Raw genomic sequence first — 20213 nt, 5'->3', positions numbered from 1 at the left:
ACATATTGGCTTGAATTTTTCCCTTGATACATTTCGTGAAAGGCAATTAGCATGAAAACATACGCCCGCATAGGTGGACTTACAGCACGGCGAACATGTAGAATACATAATGTTAGAGTGCTAATGATTAACTTCTCTGACTGGCGACAAATGTACCTCAAGATGATTCTATTTCAATTTAATAGTAAAACATAAGAAATACCACAGAGAATACACTTCAATTCAAGTTTGAAATGGCTTATCCATCTTAAATGCTACAGATTGACATAATTCTTCGTATATTGTTTTTTGTAAATATATATTATTCCATTGCCAGCGTCAAAAATTTATTCATAATTTATTTTCTCATACAGTTATGCGATTAGAATAACGGGAAACATTTTTCTACGAAAGGATTCAAACGCTGAAACCTTCGGCTTCAAATTCGCGCTTGCTATTCACAAGTAACACTCCATAATCAGTACTTCCTGTTCATAAATAAGCAACATGCATTGTGTATGAGCACAGAACTGGCGAAATATCCCTTTCTCAACGAATTCCACCAAAGTCAATAACATTAATGAGGCTATGAAGCATTTTATCTTTTCGGGCGGAAGAAGACAAACTCTATGGTGAAAACATTTCTCCAAGTGATGTTGCATGCATTTTCAGTTGAAATATGGCTGTCCACATCTTGTGAACAATTGATCACCAGTCATATAGTTTCCGAAGGGTCCTCTGGCAGGAATATCTCTGGCTTTTTATTTAGGCTCAGTTTACGACACCGATGGGTGAGATCTTTCGCTGCTCATTGCTAGATGGGGTGATCTGCGCCACTACTGAATCTGGTTTGTTTCCGGACAAGGGCTTCGACCACTGCGACAAACTCCCCTTCACATTAGGCCGCGGGCTAACTTGCTTAGAATCGTACGACCGGGTTCTAGATAACCTGGACGACTTCTCATCTATTCCTCTCTTCCTAATATCATCTGAAACCGGCTGTGCGGACCGAGAAGGGCTGGATTGGTCCAGCTTAATATTCTTCTCCTCAGGAATGTCCATTTTACTAAGTACTGGAGCACGACTACTAGATGCCTTGATCGGCGCTGCCTGAATCCCGACCGATTCCTTTTCCTTGACCTCCATCTTATCAGTCGCTGCACCCTCAGGAGCCTTGTTCGCCTCTTTACTTATTATTTTGGGTAGCTTCTTTACAGGATCCGTGAATTTAATAGCAGATGATATGAGCTTATTGGAGTCAATTTGCTTCCGGGAGGAGGATTTGTCTTCCATATCCGATGGTTTGCTTTCTTCTGTTGGGCTCTGCTCATCGGAGGCCTTTGGATTAACTTTTTTGGCGAGTCCCGAGAACCATGACTTTGTTGATGGCTTGGAGACAAGTTCGGAAAGGCCGAAGTTCTTGGGATTCAGGTCGTCCAAGAGACCTTTTGCCTCGTCGTCCGTCGCAGTCTCAGATTGGGGATCATCTCTTGGCCTTAGCAAAAACACCAGAGCCATTAGGATGAGCTGCGGATGAGGACGGAATTTCGAAAGGGTACTTTTCAGGTAATAAACAGATTGAATTAAAATGAGTTTACTAGAAATACGAGTATTGAATCACTTTACTAGTCACACTGGTATTTTTTACCGCCCACTATGTTACTTTCCTCAATAGGATCTAGCTAAGGCAGCCTCTTTCGCGGCGTAATACTCGCTAAAACTTTCGGCATTACTATGAAACTATCGGGAAAAATTGAGTACAGTGATTTTTTTACAGTGACATTTTCAGTTTCTAGAATAAAAAAAATACCTCAGTATTTTCAAAGGTGTAAACATTTCACAATTTAGGTAAAGGAAAATTTTGAATAACATATGCTCTAACTTCCCCAAAAATTTAAATCTAAATTCCATGCTAATAACGGATGTTTGCGACAAGGCATTTGTCATGAAAAAAGGAAAAAATACGACCGACCAAGAGATAACGATGCGTCCACTTACGTTCCTAGTAAGACATATATCTCCGTATTCTATTCATGAAACTCGTAGCCTTTTCCTCTTCTTCACCTACCTAACAGCATACCCGCCAACAAGGAGTTCAGCATCCCATCATAGTTTACTAAACGCTCTACGTATACCCTCTGTCTCACTTCTTGTCCCAGTTTTCAGTCACCTTCCCATATTTTCTAATGTATTCCATCGTCATCTGACATCCAATCCGACATCCTTCTTATTCTATCATTCTTATTCCTCTTCATACTACCTGCCTTCTCTATTATCCTCCCCACATCATGAATACGTTAAGCCCATTCTCATCTTTGTTCCTCAGCATCCACGCTTCCCTCTGACAATGTATTGCGCTTCTTATAAGACTATTTTATCCAATTATACCTTCTCATCCTATTTTATCTTTCTGCGTAAGCGCGCAAAATAACTCTCAAACCTAAAATTCGTAGACATCACTTCAAAAAAGTTTAATAAAGATATTATTTAAAACATGGTTAAAATAATTTTAAAAATTAAGGAACTGCAAACAACTCCGCAGATTTACGATTTACGATTATCTTTGTATAATTTGGCAGAGAGCTCTGTCTACAAAGTCAACTATTTCTGGAGTAATTCGTAGGGACATCTCGCCCTCTGTTGACTTCTTCGGGAATAAAAAAAACGTAAGAGACTAACTAACGTCTCTCATAATTCTGGACCCTCAAAAACTAGCACCGACGAGGAAAACTTGTAGAGTGCTCAGATACTCACCAGAAAGCTCACGGGTTGAAATCCTGATCGAAGCTCAAGGTCACACCCAACTTGAATCCACTGTGTGAGTGGAGGCAAAGAGGAAATAACTAGCTCCATACACTGAATACATGATGTTCACACTCTCATGGCTAAGTTTTGGGCGAGCTATAACGTCACCAATGCGAAGCAGCCTTCGAACTGTGCCGCTGAATTAATTATTCTGATGAACCTTCAACGTAGAAGACGTGCCTCAAATATTTTAAGTAATTTATAGATACTTCTTGACAAAATAATTTCTCATAGAGTTTTTTAAACAACAAGGGGTTAGCACCTTACCACAAACACATATTTATTTTAAATATATATGCCTCTTAGATATACAAATAAATAAATATGTGAGGAATCAGATATTTTATATTACATATGAGTGGGCGAGAATTCAATGGGTGTGAGTGATATTTTTTCAAATAGAGTTAGTCACAAAAATTAGATAAAGAAAACAAACGGGATCAACTTTTGATTTTCCACTCGATTTCAGCTCAGAACAGGGACTCACTCGGTCCCTTGGCCACCAAGTTCTTGCATATTTCGTCCATCAATTTTTGTACCTAGTTCTGTTTTTAAAAGATCACTTGGACCCCTTGACTTCTTACCCCATTACATGTGAGAGACCATGAAAAGAGAGCCAACCTTGTAAATACCAAGGAACAGGTGGAACTTGGCCATACTCATGTACTTGGGTTTCAACTGATTTTCGATGTATCGGGAGCAGCCGTCAGTGTGCAGGAGGCCGAGTCCAAAGAGGTCAAGGGGGTCGTGGATGCATGGGGAGCGGCGAGGGGTGCAGCAACTGCCAGGCACGTCGTTCTTCACGTCCCTGTGTCTGAGGAAATGAGAACTCGGGTTCATGACAGCTCATTTAAGCACCAAACATAAATACTACATTGCCTCTCGTCGGGCAAGGATTCATGATAAAACATAAACACAAGTAATGATATTCACACATTCATTTTTATATATTAGGTGGAGAAAAATTATGTCATGAAATTTTAACCTTGGGTAGCTGATTCGTTTAGGAACGAGCATTATTAATGAGGTTTAGGTCGAAAAAGAGTGAGCATTTCTGTTGAAGACACTGTACGCACTGAATACGAAATATTATATTGCTGCTTATCGGGCAAGGGTTCTTGACAAAATATAAACACTAATTGTGATACCCACACTTTAATGTACAGGGTGGTAAACAATGTGCCACAAAATTTAAACCCTGGATAGCTGATGCTAGAAGGAACCAAATTACTGATGATGCTTAAGTCGAAAACGCACAAATTTTAAATTACAGAAATTTCGGGCCAAGCACTCTGATTGGCCGCTAGTTTTCTCAGTTGCCGGATGCGCTTTGTCCTTACGTTTACCCTAGAATTTTGTCATGAAAGTTGCTGTAAATGTTGAATACATTTTGAAGGATTGAATGCTTTCCCGGAGAATTATGTTCATAAAAACTTATTGGGGATTCAAACCGGGTGACAGGCCACGAGTTTGCCCTGTTGCCGGATGCTCTTGACACAGGCAAAGGCAAATGCAGGCAAATCATTCGAAGCCTTGAGTTGTCCAGCGCATCCGGCAACTGAGAAAACTAGCGGCCAATCAGAGTGCTTGGCCCGAAATTTCTGTAATTTAAAATTTGTGCGTTTTCGACTTAAGCATCATCAGTTATTTGGTTCCTTCTAAAAAAAAGGGAAAGAACTCACTTCGGACCGCAGACATTGACGTATCCAGGCATGCCCACCTCGCTGGGTACGAGGCTCGCTCTTTCCATACACCACTGCACGTTCAGCCAGTCCGTGTACACTTGATCACCACAGCACTCGCCCTTCTGCTGCACATAATCGAGTGCTTTGCGCGCCTTAGGATCCGTGCCGTAGCTCCTCATGGCCATGCCCAATCCCGAGGGTGCGTCTTCACTGGCCATAATGCGGCACGTAAGCGCGATGCCCAGGTTCACGCCGGACATGAGCAGCAGGGAGATCCACAGACACTGGAAAAAAGGAGAGGAGTTTCAATGTACTAATGCAATGATACAGGGTTTTTCAGGAAGAATATTAAATGCTTCAGGATGTGGTAATGTGGTAGGGGAGACAATTTTAAGCATTTTTTGTACCATACAGGTGGGGTCGAAACTCCTTAGTTACCGAGCTATGGCAACGAAAACTTTTTTGATCGACTTTGCAGTTACCAAGAAAATTTTTAATTCATAACCCACCATTCTCATTTATTATTTTTTTGAGCTGTTCAACGTTACAGATACCTCCCGCTTACTTGGGACACCTTCGTTTCCTAATGCCTTTACCCTATTAAAACAAAAATACTCTAACTCGGGACACTTTAGAATTTTTTTACTATATTTAACAGTAACAAAACTTGCATTCAAAAACGCATGAGCTTAAGAAAAATTTAATAAATGAACACTACTTTTTGAAGACAGGTCGATTAAGCAACAATAGATACTACTCTGAGAAATCACACTGGTTACATCGTGGTGGCCAACTTGAAAAAGTAAAAATTCCCAGTTTCTGTCAGCATTTTTTTTACGATAACGAATGCTAAAAGGTGAAATCATGTCGGGGTTTCCACCGTGAGTTGCTTTTAGGCCAAAGTTTCGATGGCTGTCTCTGCAATCGAAACGTTGGCTTATAAACAAGTCACCCAGTGGAATAACCAAGACGATTTTACCAATATCATACGCCGAGAAAGAACTAAATCATATAACGTGTGCTAAAATATTCCCAGGCGTAATTTTAGGCATCAAATCCACACATACCTTTGGAGCTTTCGTTTCGAAGTCTTTTCTGAACTTATCTAACTTCGGCCATGAGATTTCTTTGTTTGAATCAAACTCCTCCTCTTCTATGCCCTCTTGGAAATGTTCTATTCCCTTCCCAGCTAGCTTCGTCTTTGCCTTCCTCAATAGTATAAGCGAAGCTCGGAGATTGCCTTTAACTGAGTAACCAAAGAGCAACAAGCTCAGGGCTAGGGCAAGTTCCAGGAGGAATCCCTCAAGAATGAGAAAGAAGGACACACTCGGGCCTGTCACGGGATTGCCTATCCAGAAGAGGTCACCTTGGCTAAAGTACATCACGAGCCCGGAGATGCCAAGGCTCAGAGCGAATAGGATGGAGAAAGATCCCAGGAAAGCCAGCACTAGCCCGAAGAAGTTGCGGATCCTCACACCTTGTACTGTCGAAACCATCTGTGAGAGCTGAAATAATGATAGAATTAAATGAGCATGAAAATTCTTCATCAGAGAAAATAGTAATAATATAGCATACGAACAGAAGAAAATTTAGATTGCAGATAACAAAAATCAGTAATTCCGACTGTTTGGGCCTCCTGATAATAGGGTAAAGTTGAGGACTTGCCTCGAAATTTCTCCAATTGATCCCAGAATAGATGATAAACGCCGGGTGAGGGGTCACGCAAGGGCGCTATTTTATCAATATTTATAAGAGCAAATACAAATCAATAAACAAATTTAAATTATTAAATTTAGAAATCGATTTTACGGATTCCTGCAGTCCTGAGTGCGTATCGTCTTACAACAGCTTGTTGCATTAAGTTCAAATCGGAATATTATGCATTTTTCTTCTGAGTTTTATCAAATTTATTTTCAAACTTTTTAAGGTCAAGTAAATTAACGAGAATATTCTTCCACGGAAACGTACATCATCACTCGCAGACGTGTGAACTATTTATGATTCATCAAAGATTGTCGAAAATAATATTTTCCCAATTATTTTACCGTAAAAAGCACAACCAGTTCAAATTAGAGGTGAAAATACCTATTAGAATAACATAGGAGAATTTTATTTAGCGAAAATGCCTATTAAAAACTCACCTAGGGATATAAAGCATGTGTTCCATTTGTCAATATCCCTCAGCCCATAACATGCATCACAACTAGCGGAGACTAAAATTTTGCAAAATAGTCAACAGATTAATAAATAAAACAATTAAATGCAACAGACGATTGAAATTTATAAAATATTTGCACCATAATATTTGCAAGATAAATAAATGTACCTAGATAGCGAATCCTGATGACATTCTTCAAGGCTACATCTGAATTCATTACACACTCTCTAAGGTCCTCGTTTCAAAGCATGCCAAATACATTCCATAACATTACCCGATAATCTATTCACATGCAAATGCATGATATTGATTTGTTGCTAAGCATTTGTTTACAATAAACAAATTCTTTCGTCAGTGGTACAATATACATGCGATTCTGCTATCACGCGCTATTGAAATGTTACTTCCGCATCAATTCAGGCAGCACATTATTCATGCAGCTAGCAAGGAAACTTATTTTTTTAAATGGAATGATAGAAGCAAGAAGAGAGTCAATTTAGAATGAGAGACTATCTCACGTGGATTCTGTGCAGTAGGTTGGAACAGAACAGAAAATTCTGCATATCACTAGCAAACCCGTCGAATTTATCCATTTCGTATAATTTCATGATGAAAAATAAATAAAAGGGTTTATTTAGAAGATATTAATATTTTTTCTGCTTAAAGTAACGAATCACTCACGCTCGACCATTATTTTTCAGAGGTATCACTTGCTTCAAACTAACTTAAAAGATTTGGCTGTATCGTCAAGAAGGATATTTTCTTTGCAAGCTACTTAGAAAAAAATCACTGATATATATGAAGGAAGTAAACTCCCAGTCGTAAATTAACTCTCGGTGAGGTAAAATAAGATTTTTAAAGAACTAAAACGCTTTCATCTTGAGATTTTCATGGTAAAATAGATTTTGGGGAAAATTCCCGTACATTAAAATTTTGACCTAATCTCATTCCAATCTCGGAAGGGATATTTTAAATTCGAAATAGAAGAAAATGATTGAGAGAGTTCATTACACACATCCCTTTAAGAGACGGCGATAAGTTTATAAATTTTAGGGAGATTATTTATTGGTCATGATGAACCATGAAAATTCATACGTTAAGTCAAAAGATTTTAAATTCACAATGATCATAGATTATAATTTCGCCGAAAGTAATTTAAAACTGATGTATATTATGCTCGAAAAAGATACTGATTAAGTTGTCATATGTATCATTTTCTCCCACATCAAAGTAAACCAGTAGTATATTGTACTAAATATCAATGCCTCACTACTTGCCAAAATATAGTACTATACCTATGGATACTCAATATATCGTGGAAAAATACCAAAGTATAATGCATTTAAACATTATGGACTTGCTATTTATTAATATTATTAGATTGAAAATTGCATTTCCATTCATGTGTATTTAAATCGTAACTATATCCTCAACTCTTACTCTCACTATGCTCAAAGCGTAGTTATTCAACCCTAATTTAAATACAACGTACGCACCCATCTGATTAAAATCCTTGCACGTAAGTATACAAGAAAGCATTGATTATGGCAATCAAATCAGCGGGATGAAAATAGTACAGGGTCTAATTTATAAATGAACAAAACTTTCGTTGCATCTAGTCCAATCTCTACCAAAGGCCGGTCCATATAAAATATAACAATACATATAAGTAAGAATTAACGAAAAAAATTATTTTCAAAGCTTCGGGGCGTTTATAAAAAAACAGCGAGGACTGATCGCTTTATATCAATGCTTTTCAGGACTACAACATCAAACTGCCGCATAAACAAGGCAATAAAATTGAGCTGGCTATTTTGTTAGAGTTTATTTCTCAATTCCATACGATATTTCCATGGTGTCTTCATCTACAATTCAAGGTTAGAACTAGCGAACTACGGATGTAAGAGCGAGAAAAAAAAATTCTACCGCCAGGGCCGGATCTAGATAAAAAGAGGCAGTAGGCTATCCCGATAATGAGTCCCTTCGAGTCAAACGCGTTGGTCTTAAAAAATATATTTTATACTTCCACATCGACATAATACCCCACAAGCCGCCTAAAAGGCGTGTGGCAGGGGGTGTTAGGACACGAGACGTTTACAAACAAAAATAAAGTGGTCCAACGAGGTTGGTACTAGCGTTTATTAAAGTCCTTTATGGTTCGAGGGAAAAACGAATTCCCATATCTATCCATTCGGCAAAACATCTCTCTTAATTTATCGCTTCTATTGGACCTGGAAATATAGTGTGACTCTAATATTATGTTCCCCGTGTAGCTCTTAATGATATCCATTCTCAATTGTTCAAGCAATCTAAGCCTAGCGCGCAGCCTCCGAGTCTCCAGCGGCACCCAACCTAATTCGCTTAACATCTGGGTAACGCTGCCTGAACACCCGTTGCAGTTTTTGACGAAACGCGCAGCCTTCCTTTGTATTTTATTCAGTTCGCGGATTAAGTCTTTCTGCACCGGATCCCATACGCTCGCTGCATATTCAAGGTGCGGTTGGACGAGTGCGAAATAGCACCTTTATTTTAATTTCTCATCCGAAAATCTTCCCACAATACGCTTGACGAATCCTAATTTCTTCAGGACTGTGCCGCAAATATTCCTTATATGTGATCCCCACGAGAGGTTCGAGGTTATCGTAACTCCCGGGTACTTCACTTCGTCTGCTGCCTTAATGTTGATACTCTCCACAGCGTAAGCATGGTTATAGTTGGACGAATTCCGCAAGAAATGTACCCTTATGCATTTTCACAGATTATTTCGAGTCCCCACTCTTAGCTTCACCAATGAACGTTGTTTAAGTCCAATGATAGAATTTCATAGTCAGAGTGATCACTAATTTCGCGATAGATAACAGCGTCGTCAGCAAATAAACGTATTTTACTGCTAATTTCGGATCAGAGGTCATTACTGTATATAATGAACAAGAGGGGGCCGATAACGCTTCCTCTTGGAACACCCGATGTAACTCTCATTACATCAGAGCTAATCCCGTCAAGAACTACTTACTGTTTACGATCATTCAAAAATTTGCGTATACAGTTTACCACTTTTTCATTTAATCGGCATGACGGTAATTTGTATAAAAGTTTGTTGTGAGGTACCGTGTTGAAAGCTTTCTTAAAATCTAGAAGTAATGTGTCAACCTGTCTTTTCGATTCACCAGCTTTTATAACATCGTGAAGAAAGAGCGCGCGAAAGAAAGAAGTAGAAAGAGCAGTGTTTCGCAGGATCTACCTTTTCGGAATCCGTGCTGACAGTCATAGAGGAAGTTCATTAGTCACATGCGCAGAATTTCTCCTTGTTTTCGGTAAAGTGTTTTAATTCCCACTGTTTTAAGAATAGTGTAGTTTTAATTTTGCTTGCAATGCGAATGTAAGCCCATCATGATCTGGAGGCCCTAGACCGAAGCGTAGTTAGCCTGTAGGAAAATCCGGCCTTGCGACTACGACACTACGCTGCTTCCAAAATTTCACGCTTGTTTTCCCGTTTATGCAAAAAATGGACTTCACCCTAAACTAATTTTAGCGCAAATTTCACAACAATTACCGCGCTACTATTTTCTATGAAAGCATCCAATGACGCATGGGGTCTGTAATTTCACACTTAATGCTCAGAAGGGCTAATTCATTGCTTATTTCTTCTAAAAGTCTGCTTAGACGCAGCAAAATCTGGATAATTGGATAGATAGACCACCTTGGGTATTGGAGGATATTGAATTGTATTGCTCTAGCGTAAAAGCCGCCACTTCAACTTTCGTCTTGAAATATTTTATATATTTTTAAAGGCGCTTCCAATATTTGGGATGGAACAGAATATCACGAAGCACGAAAAGTGGCCAGGAATGTTCAACATATTTACATCTTCTTCTGTCGCATTCATTTTTACCATCAACAGAATTTATATATGTTAACAAAACATTCATCGAAGTATTCGTATTTAACTCACATTTTTTTTGCTATTTATTCAAAATTTATATCATAAATCTGATAATTATGGAACTCTAACAAAAATTATCAACCTGAGAAATAGAAAACATGTTAATGGATATGCACTATGCAGGTATCTTTACTTGAAATCATAAAAATGTTAATAATTCCACAGTTAACACCTTAATTTTCGAAAATAATTTGAATGGCAGATAATACCATTCAACATAAATATTTTCATTGTGAAAATGGGGAAGACAAAAAAGATGACTTCTCCTTAAGGAAAAATCTCTTAAGCCATGATGTCGTTATCAGACTCTAACTAATACGAATAGGAGGAATAAAGAAAAAAGACTTTACACGATGAAACGTATAATCTGTGAACCACCACGTTTCTCACCCTCTTTCGTTCCGCCATCCACAGGGAACTGGTAGAAACAGATGAATGGCGTAATTGAGACGGTGGCGCGCGAGCACTCGACGGACGTGACGTGCCCACAAGGAAGCGGAGACGCGGGGAACCGTTAGTGTACAAATTAATCGCCACGTGTCAGAGGAGTCCAGCGACTTAAAACAGAGTCATCAGCCGTGGGCTAAGTGTCCCCCATCCTCCCGCCCGCCAACCCAATAATTAAACTCACCGGGAACAATGCAAACTGCATTAGTTGCGTGTTATGAGAGTGAGGCCGAGCGCGAGTCTATACCTCGCCACTGCTGCCACCATTGGCAACGATTTCCACCTTCCACCCCGTGACAGATGGTTCCCTTGGCACCGTGTGTATATAGCACGATTAAAACCCCATGACAATCGCATAAGTCAGCCTCAATTGGCCATCATTTCATATCCGACTCGCATTCCTTGTATTCCATCAAGGAAGAAAAGAAAATAAGATTTGATGACCTGCATATGGCATTTGATTCAACCAAACATGTAGGCATGCGGAATAGTCATCTCCGTCAAACATCCAAGAAATATGGTTTCCGAATGGGCACATCAACAAAAGGAGTAACTTTATCCACAAAGAATTTATCCGCCACCTCATTAGCAAAAAAATCTGCGATGCAAAAGCAGCGAGGATTTGGTAATGGTAAAGGATGATGAGGGCAGCAATCACTAAGCAAGTTATTTTTTTTAATTAATACGCAAGTTTTCGCAAGTAAGTCTACGCAAGCGTGTGGGTTACCTGAGTCGCAGGGTACCATGCTGTGAAGCGTACAATTATCCAAAAAGTTACCCTAGCATCTTCGCCACAATTGCCTGCTCTTTGCGTATAATATTATTAAAGATAATGTGATGCTTAATCCTGGTGTTGGATAGAATGTTTATAAGGTTGAATATTAGAAAAAAAATTTTAGGAGATATTAAGGAGAGATAATATTTAGGGTTTAGGAAATACAAATGCGAATACTGCCGAGTCAGGCTGATTTTTACCCCTTAGTCTTCCGGCATTTTCCATCTACGACAGCACCGTTATCCTCGCCCTTTTTCTACTACATGTTCCTATACCTTTCTTTCTTTAAGTATCATATTGCCTTCAATTATATTAAATACAAAGAGTAGGCAATTGGTAGGTAGAGTAAACATAGGACATTTGAATTTCTTCCGTCACAATATCTGCCAGGCCTGACTACCGTTTAACAACTGGTAACGGCCGCAGTCTGGAAGGTGGAAGCACGGGACACTGATCCACAAATTACGTCGTCTCACGAAAGCAAAAGGGTTGAAGTGGACAGACGGACATCAACTACGGCCGTCGGAGCAGCAACAGCTCGGACAGCTAGACAGGACTCGACGGAGAGCCACAGAATCAAAGAGAGCTGTCCCTCACCCCAGTTCCACGCGTGGGTAACCGTTGCGTGTGTTATGCCGGAGTATGAGGCACGGCTGAGTAAACTCGACAGCAACGTCTACAATATCCGGCATCGTGAAAGGCTCAGTGCTCCTCTTTCTGTCAAAATATCCATTTGAATTAGCATGGTATTTAGTGGATAATAGTTGCCCAGAGTGTATTTTCCATTATTATGATTTACCATCGATACCGCAAATTGTATGACGTAAAAAATTGCAAAACGGTTTGAAATAAAACGTTTATGAGGCTACTATAAAGGTAAAATAGTATTAAAAATCAAAGAACACGGGAAAAAATGGCTGACTGAAATCTTTAGAATGGGAGTTTTAAAATATTCTATTAAAAAAGTACTGAAAGATGTATTTCGAACGTAAGCGATGGTATCAGCGCGAAACATCGATTACCTGCTAAGATTTAGAGACAGAGAGACACGAGAGATAAAGAATAGACCACAGAGAATAAATTTGAAATGTTAAATTATCCTATCTTCAATCGCTTATGTCATCATTTATCCCAGAATGCATACTTGCAATGACTTTTTCCGGTGGATATTTTAAAACCGTTCAACGCTAAATTATCCCTTTCAGCCATAATGCCCATTAAATTGGACACGTTTCTTACTCCCTGATTACTATATCTGTCCATAACAACGAACATAGACCACAAAAGTACAAACACTAATTTTGACATACGTCTTCATCAGACCACATATTAATTGAAATAGGAAAAACATAATTATGCCAACGGGAAAAAAATTTCAGACTCTAAGGTTTAAAGAAGCCTATTAAAGATACTCTGTACGATAATGGCTTTTTCTAAGAATCAGTAGTTTCTCAAGAGCAGTTGTCAACTCATTGGACATATTTTCATCTCAGATAAACATCACTTTTTTTGTGAATTCTTTATGCCTTTGATAATAATTCGATATCAGTTTGACCATCAACTACTCAAACTAATAAACTTTTATATAACAAAAGTAAAAATAATGCTGGATAAAAATACTGTGCAATACGCAACTTTATCGATTTTTTTAAACCTCCAAAAATAGCCTATTGTAGAACAAGGTTATTTTAAACGCCGAAGATTTATTGTCCTATCGATCTTGAGAATTCATTTTGATATCATCCATCGGAGTACGATCAGGGTAAATGAACCTATTCTGAATAATTCACCAGTACTCTGTGCCAATCCCAGTAGTTCAATGCACAAATGAAATATTCATCGCCTGCAAACATATCTGTCTCCGTTACACCATACTCTCCATATAGCCTTATATTTTAAGAAATCTCCTCCTAGCAAGCGGCGGACGCCAAAACAAGCATGGGCGTAGATTAAACGCTGCATATTAATATTAATGAGTTGAGATCCTGCACCACACTCGTTCTCATCTAAATGAGTGGCCACTCACGTCATACACTCTACCGCTACGAGCCATCCACCTTCGGCCACGAAGGAGCCGCATTCTCTGAATTTTTCAGTACACAACCTAAGTTAATATCCTGCTCAGGAGAAAATTATATCCAACTGCACTCCTAATACGGCATAATCAGGATGGATCCACTATCTCCGTAACTAAAAGGCTCTCTAAGGAGCAATGTATTTTCCTCATCAGCATACGTGGTTTTTTGTTCATGCATGTACTACATAGGTTATTAAGTACTTAATAGTGTTTCTTCTTACGATATTAAAGTCGCAACTAATGTGATAAACTGATCTTCTTCTCTCTCTCTCCCAATAACTAAACTTATTTCATTCTTCATGTCGAGGAAGGGTGGCATAATATTAAAACGGGAATAGTCGAAGAGGCGGAAAAGTCAATTGGTCTACAATCTTTACAGCCTGTGTACTTCCAATCTCCCGTATTCTATTGCCCACTAGTTCCTGATATTCCCTTCATCATAGTCCCCTTCAGCGCTTCTACATTCCATTTCCTCGCCTTCCCAACTTTCATAAGCCTTTTGAAACTTACGCTGCATTTCATGAGCACTAGGTTGTGGTCTGAATCCGCATCCGCTGCAGGGAAGCTGCGCGAGTTTTTCACACTATTCCTAAACCTCTGCCTTACCATTATGTAGTCTATTTGAGATCTCCCCACAACCCCTTTTCTAACTTCCCCGCCCTCATCATTGTCCTCACATTCCACGTCCCTACATTTATAGCCGACTTTTTCTTCTCCATCTTCTTGGCCTTCTTTTCTTCTTTCTTCATTGCTGCTGCTGGTGATGATGATAAGTCTCTGCAAGGATTGCGCATGTTGACGACCCCGAGGACCTTGCCGACCTCGCTGCCGTGCCCGACACCCGCCCTTTGCGGACGGGTCCCGGACGATAAGATTCCGAGACTCATTTGGTTGTACTCCTTGTTTTCAGGGAGGAGATAGTTGGTAGGGTTTCCCACTTCCATTCCAACAGTGTTTTTCACGTGACACCATCACGTGGACTACCTTTCGTCTGGCTCCTACCCTTCGACCTATTTGGCATGGGTGGCCCTACCGGGAATAATTGCGAATAAATACCACCAATGCAGCTCTAGGGGTCATTGGAACGCGCAAGCCTTTCCACCGCAACAAGGTTGTAGCCCAAGATATTATATTTATTTTTTCATTATGTCAATGTATTTTTTCGGTTTGCACATTTATCAATGTCTAAATGATCAATGAGTCTACGACAATAAATGTTTATCTTTATTATTTACACTATTATTTTTATAATTATCATTATTATTACTATGATTCTATCACATTCCATTTAATAGTGCTATCAATTTGCATAAAAATATTCTTCTCTTTTTCTTTCACTTGTTAGTATGTACTAACTTTATAATTTTGATCAAATTAAAATTTTTTGTACCATTTCATCATGTTGACAAAAATAAATTAATGAAATTTATAAGTTTGACGGGAGTAACGCGTCACCAAAAAAGACCGGTTGTAATAGAGGCATGCGTCCTCTCCTAAAGCCTTAGTCCAACCTCCGCGACCCACTCACTGGCTGGACGACCTTCCCAAGGATGTTGCCTCACTCCATCCCGAGCCAGAGGTCGCGCTCCCCACTAAATCCACGGAGCTGTTTATTTGCCCTCGAAGAAGGGAGTAGGGCGGAAAGGATTTGGGGTGTGCAACCCCTTACCACCCCATCCTCCGTCAACAAACATCTTTGGTTTAGGTGAACTATGGAATGGCCAAATATGGTGGGCGGAAGAGACGTGGATTCGCATTGTGTGAGGCAAAAAAAATATCCCTGGACCAAGCAATGACGGAATTCGCATTTTATTCGGATTTGCTCACCAGGTGAAATGGACTCAGGGCAAATAATAACGTAGGCAAAACAAAAATATCATCATCGGTAAACAAATAAAACCAATGCCGGATAACTTTTCGTGTTTAGGTGGCTTGCAGGTTCAAGAACAAATGTCAACGAGCAAAAACATGAGGCCCGGCAAGTTCCAAAGAGGTCGCACATTCCATAATGTAGCTTTAGTACATTAATAAATGGCAGTATTGCAGGCAGTAATTATACTAAAATGAATTTCCAAACAAAAGTTTAAAATTTTTTAGCATCTACACATTCGGCGGAAATTCGGAGAAAAAGTTACCCTAGGGATCAATTTTTTAATCACTAAAAGAGGATCATAGTAATTTATTTCATATAAGGTTATTTAAGTCAATGCAAGGGATGATAATTTGCGATATGTTCTTAGCAATGAGTTAAATTGTCATGATATATTTTTCACCATTTTCATTTCGGTAAATATTTTTGATATTTGCTGTCACTATGCAATACCGTCAGCAAAATCATAAATCTCCAGTGTTAAATACAAGAACGTATACTCCTAATCGGATTCGAAAACAAAGTGGGCCCAAGGTGGATATTGTTTATCCAAGACTGGTAAGGTGAGTCATTCAAACCCAAAAAAAGGAAATAATAAATTCAAACGTACTAGTTCAAAAAACAGTCACCTCACCTTACTAATCAACACCTCCTACCATTCTCTCCTCTCTCCCCATCTCCTGAGGCATATGTTGATATTTTTATGAATTTTCCAGCCCTCTGAATTAACAAAGCAGCTAGCATCGCTCGGGAAACGTAGGGATCACACAAACAGCGGCGCTGAAGCATGGCACAAAGTTTTATTACCATCACGAGTGACCGTGAAACCTTTAACGAATTACCTCGCCTCTGGCCATCACATTATTTTTTTGTAACCTGATTTCGTAGCTACCGCACTTTCAGCATGCACAATACTATTAGGGAAGGAAATTCCTGTTCAGCAATAACAAGATATAATTATTAATGTACATGCGAAGGGAGAAAGAGAATTTGCAACTAGAGATTTCTTTCGTTTTTCACGATTTACTCGTGCAGTTTTTGAACCCAAAAATAATTCTATCACGTGATAGCAGCAAAGGTAAGTCGATTTTCCACCATCCAATACCCACCGTAGATATGCGATCCTTTAAAAATTATGATGTTCCTCCCTGAAATATAAGAACGTATGCCCGGAATTTAAACACCATGTCTGCCACGTCAACATGCCCAGGTAGAAATCCAAAATTCATAAAAGTGAATATTGTTGCACGTGAAACATGGAGCAGGAGCATATGTTTTTATGTATGAATGAAGGTCCAAAACGCTAACTTAAATTTATATAAGCATTTTATAGCATTGACCATTCGGCAGTATTGCGAGCTGCAATTACACTAAAATGAAAGTCCAAACGCTAGCTTTAAATTTTGTAACATTAACACTTTCGACTGAAGTATTTAGTCCCCAAAAACAAGGAAACGATGAGCTTATTGAATTATTAGAAATTTCCCGAGTGGGAGAGCTCGTATAGTTTGAAAGCGTAACCTTGAGGCAACTCATTCATCAGACAGTAGCCATCGCATCGGCTCTAGAGCCCTTGTGGTTATCTTGCCCGATGGCAACCTCATTCAGCGATCAAACACGCCTCAGGCCATGTTGCGTTGATGAGGTCCTATCCGACAATCTCCCTGCATTCGATGCACTCGGAAGCGAACGCCGATGAATGAATAACGGACTGTGGAAAGGAGCGGGGCACACGGCGTCCGAACATCAGAGGAAGTATGCATCGATTTCTGAGCATGGGGCCAAGATTGAAATGGCCAAAAGCTGGATCAAATTGGCTAGTCAGTTGGTTATTTATTTTTTATTTTAAACCACAAAAGCAATAGGACCTTTACATTGGGTTATATAAGATATAAAAGTATGCATATATGATAAAAACAAATACAAAATAATCTTATAAATAAAAATACTTTGACCAAAACTATAGAGTTTGTTTTCATATTGTTCTCTATTTATCTATTTCCATTAAATTAAACACTCTGGAAGAATTTAAATGTGAGCGTTTAATTAAATCTATCTATAAGTACTTACACGGCTGTTTCCGTTTCCCATAGTAATACGGAAGTTTTGGTTTCAATTTTGGCCTCGGAAATAGGTTCTGCGCTGTTCTACGGTGTGCTGTTGTATTAATTTCCTCTGAAGTCCAAACCTTGAAATAAATAAATACAATAGCGACCGAGGTGACAACGCAGAAACCTTAAACTGAGCCAGACATTAAAATTCCAACTTTTACCGTGGAAAATAGAAACAAAAGTTATCGAATATAAAATCCCCAAATGCTTCAATCAATACGGTGAAAAAAAATGGTGGTTACCGTTCCTAAATTGTTTAACATATTACCTAAAGAAATGCATGGTTTAACCACATTTTCGGATGTCAAAAGTAAACTTTTAAATTATCTAGTTGGCTTTAATTTTTAATTTTAAGGCAATATAAGTTTTTTATCGTTTCTTTTATTGTTTTTAGATGTTTTTAACTTCTTGCACATGAATTATGTTGAACCTGCTGATGACCCTGTTTTGGCTCAGAAGGTCTCCTGATTGTAAAAATATTTTTTTTATTCTGAAATATTGTAATACCAGGGTTTTTCTCTTTTATATTTTCTTGCCCAATAAGTCAGAATATGTGTTGGTTATATAGTGAAAAGCGTGTTAAGAATTTGTAAAGGGAATGTTTTTAATGTATTATATGTATTTTAATATTTGAGATATGTATTTTTAATGTATTTTAATGTGTTTATAAACAATTATAAATTATTAATTAAAAAAAAAGAATGAGACACTTAAGAATAGAATATCATTAAATACGAAAAATATTCCTTCTTCGCGAGCAGTAAATTTCACTCATTCACTTTTCAACTTTTAAGTTCGTAGAATGAGGGAAAGAAAAAAAATAATCGTCGGACGCAATGAGTCCCATAGATGAGGGAGGTACAAGCGCGGACGTGGGCATGACTCGGCCACCTTAAGTTCCCACATACCCCCGCGCCTCACCTTAAATCTCAAAGGTGCCGAAGAATCAGCTGATGGCCCGCCCCACTAATTCCACCTTGCAAGGTCAGCCCTAGAGTCATTTAACGTTTGTTTCTGCCGGCGCCGACACCTCCACAACCTCTCACCCTCTCCCCACCTCTATTAATCGCAACCGCCACCACCCTGACTCAACACTAACTCCACCTCACTTCATTCTTCCCCTTTCACAACATCCTAATTTGAACTTCATCGAGCTCCGTAGAAACAAAGCAGAGAAAAAAAGTAAAACGAAAAAATGATTTCTAAAACACGCTTTTTCCAAAAACAGAATAAAAGTGCACCGAATAATTAAAAATTAGCTCTTCATAACTTGAAGAATAAAGCATCGGTGGTGATTAGGTACTTATATAATAACCTTCGTGCATTTTTATACGAAATCAGTAACCTCTTTGGGTTCACGATATGCGGGTATTGTCCGAGTAACAATAATAAAATAGTAAAGATTAAAAAAAAAACACTTTTTCTGAAAACAGTGTAAATAAGCTTTTCGTCACTTGGAGAATAAAGCGTGAGGTCTCATTATGTTAAATAGAAATGAGTTTAGTAGAAGAGCCTGAATGGCGAGAACGGATTGGCATGTAATATGAATATCTAAACCTAATCTACACCCACGATTTATTTTCTGAGTGATGAAAATCTTATTTTAAACTTTTTAGCGTGTTTTATACTGTTTTTGGAAAAAGCGTTTTTTTAACCCTTTTTTATTTTTATTTTTAACTACTTTTCTTTATCAATGCTAAAGTTCTAAAAGTTTAGATGGCTTGAAAGTAAAGCACGATAGGCAAGCAAGCCAGAACGACATTAGGGAGATCAGTGTACGAATCCTGGCAAAGCCAAATATTTTTTCAAGGCTAACTTCGTCCTTGGCGTATGTACTTTCATATCAAGTTTTTTTATCATTCTCTAGGACTAGGTGTGCTAGCCAATTACACGATCAAGCCATCCTGAAGTTCACGGGATTATAGATTGATGGTGCAATTGGCTATCACGCCTGATCGGCAATCGGGGGATCCGGATTCGAATCCCAGCTAAGCCAAATATTATTTCATGGCGAACTTCATTCTTGGTGTAAATAAATTTGTACCAGTGTGCGTGACTGCGTGCAGATACTTTTTACACGCAGTGCTTTGATATGAAAGTAAGTACTTGACATCGTGGAATTCCAATCGTAGTCTTATTTACATTTTCATTCCCCTGTCAATGCAGCCACGATGGCAGAGCCACTGAACGACCCGTCTCATTTAACTTCACTGAAGGAAGATACCTGCAGCATCTACCTCCCTCAATATCCCCTCCCCCTTCTACATATATTCCTCTCCCCTCGTTCGAGGATGGGCGTGTCCGGGAGGAGAGGCGCCAATTCCGGGTGCCGATTGCGCCACGCCCTTCAATTGGCTCCGCTC

At 38.9% G+C, this 20213-nt stretch overlaps 1 protein-coding gene across 1 annotated transcript; it reads right to left on the bottom strand.

Moving 5' to 3' along the window:
• Window positions 1–304: 304 nt before the first annotated feature.
• On the bottom strand, window positions 305–6929 carry LOC124160926. Its single transcript, XM_046537048.1, has 6 exons — window positions 6796–6929; window positions 6611–6682; window positions 5537–5974; window positions 4467–4753; window positions 3406–3598; window positions 305–1506 (listed from the first exon to the last, which is right to left on the bottom strand). The coding sequence occupies exons 3-6, from the start codon at window positions 5963–5965 to the stop codon at window positions 751–753; spliced, it is 1665 nt and encodes a 554-aa protein (XP_046393004.1). The 5' UTR covers window positions 5966–5974; window positions 6611–6682; window positions 6796–6929; the 3' UTR covers window positions 305–750.
• Window positions 6930–20213: the final 13284 nt, after the last annotated feature.

The sequence above is a fragment of the Ischnura elegans genome, chromosome 6, assembly GCF_921293095.1.
Source record: "Ischnura elegans chromosome 6, ioIscEleg1.1, whole genome shotgun sequence".
NCBI classification, from domain to species: Eukaryota; Metazoa; Arthropoda; class Insecta; order Odonata; family Coenagrionidae; genus Ischnura; species Ischnura elegans.
This window is presented reverse-complemented; position numbering and strand designations above follow the sequence as displayed.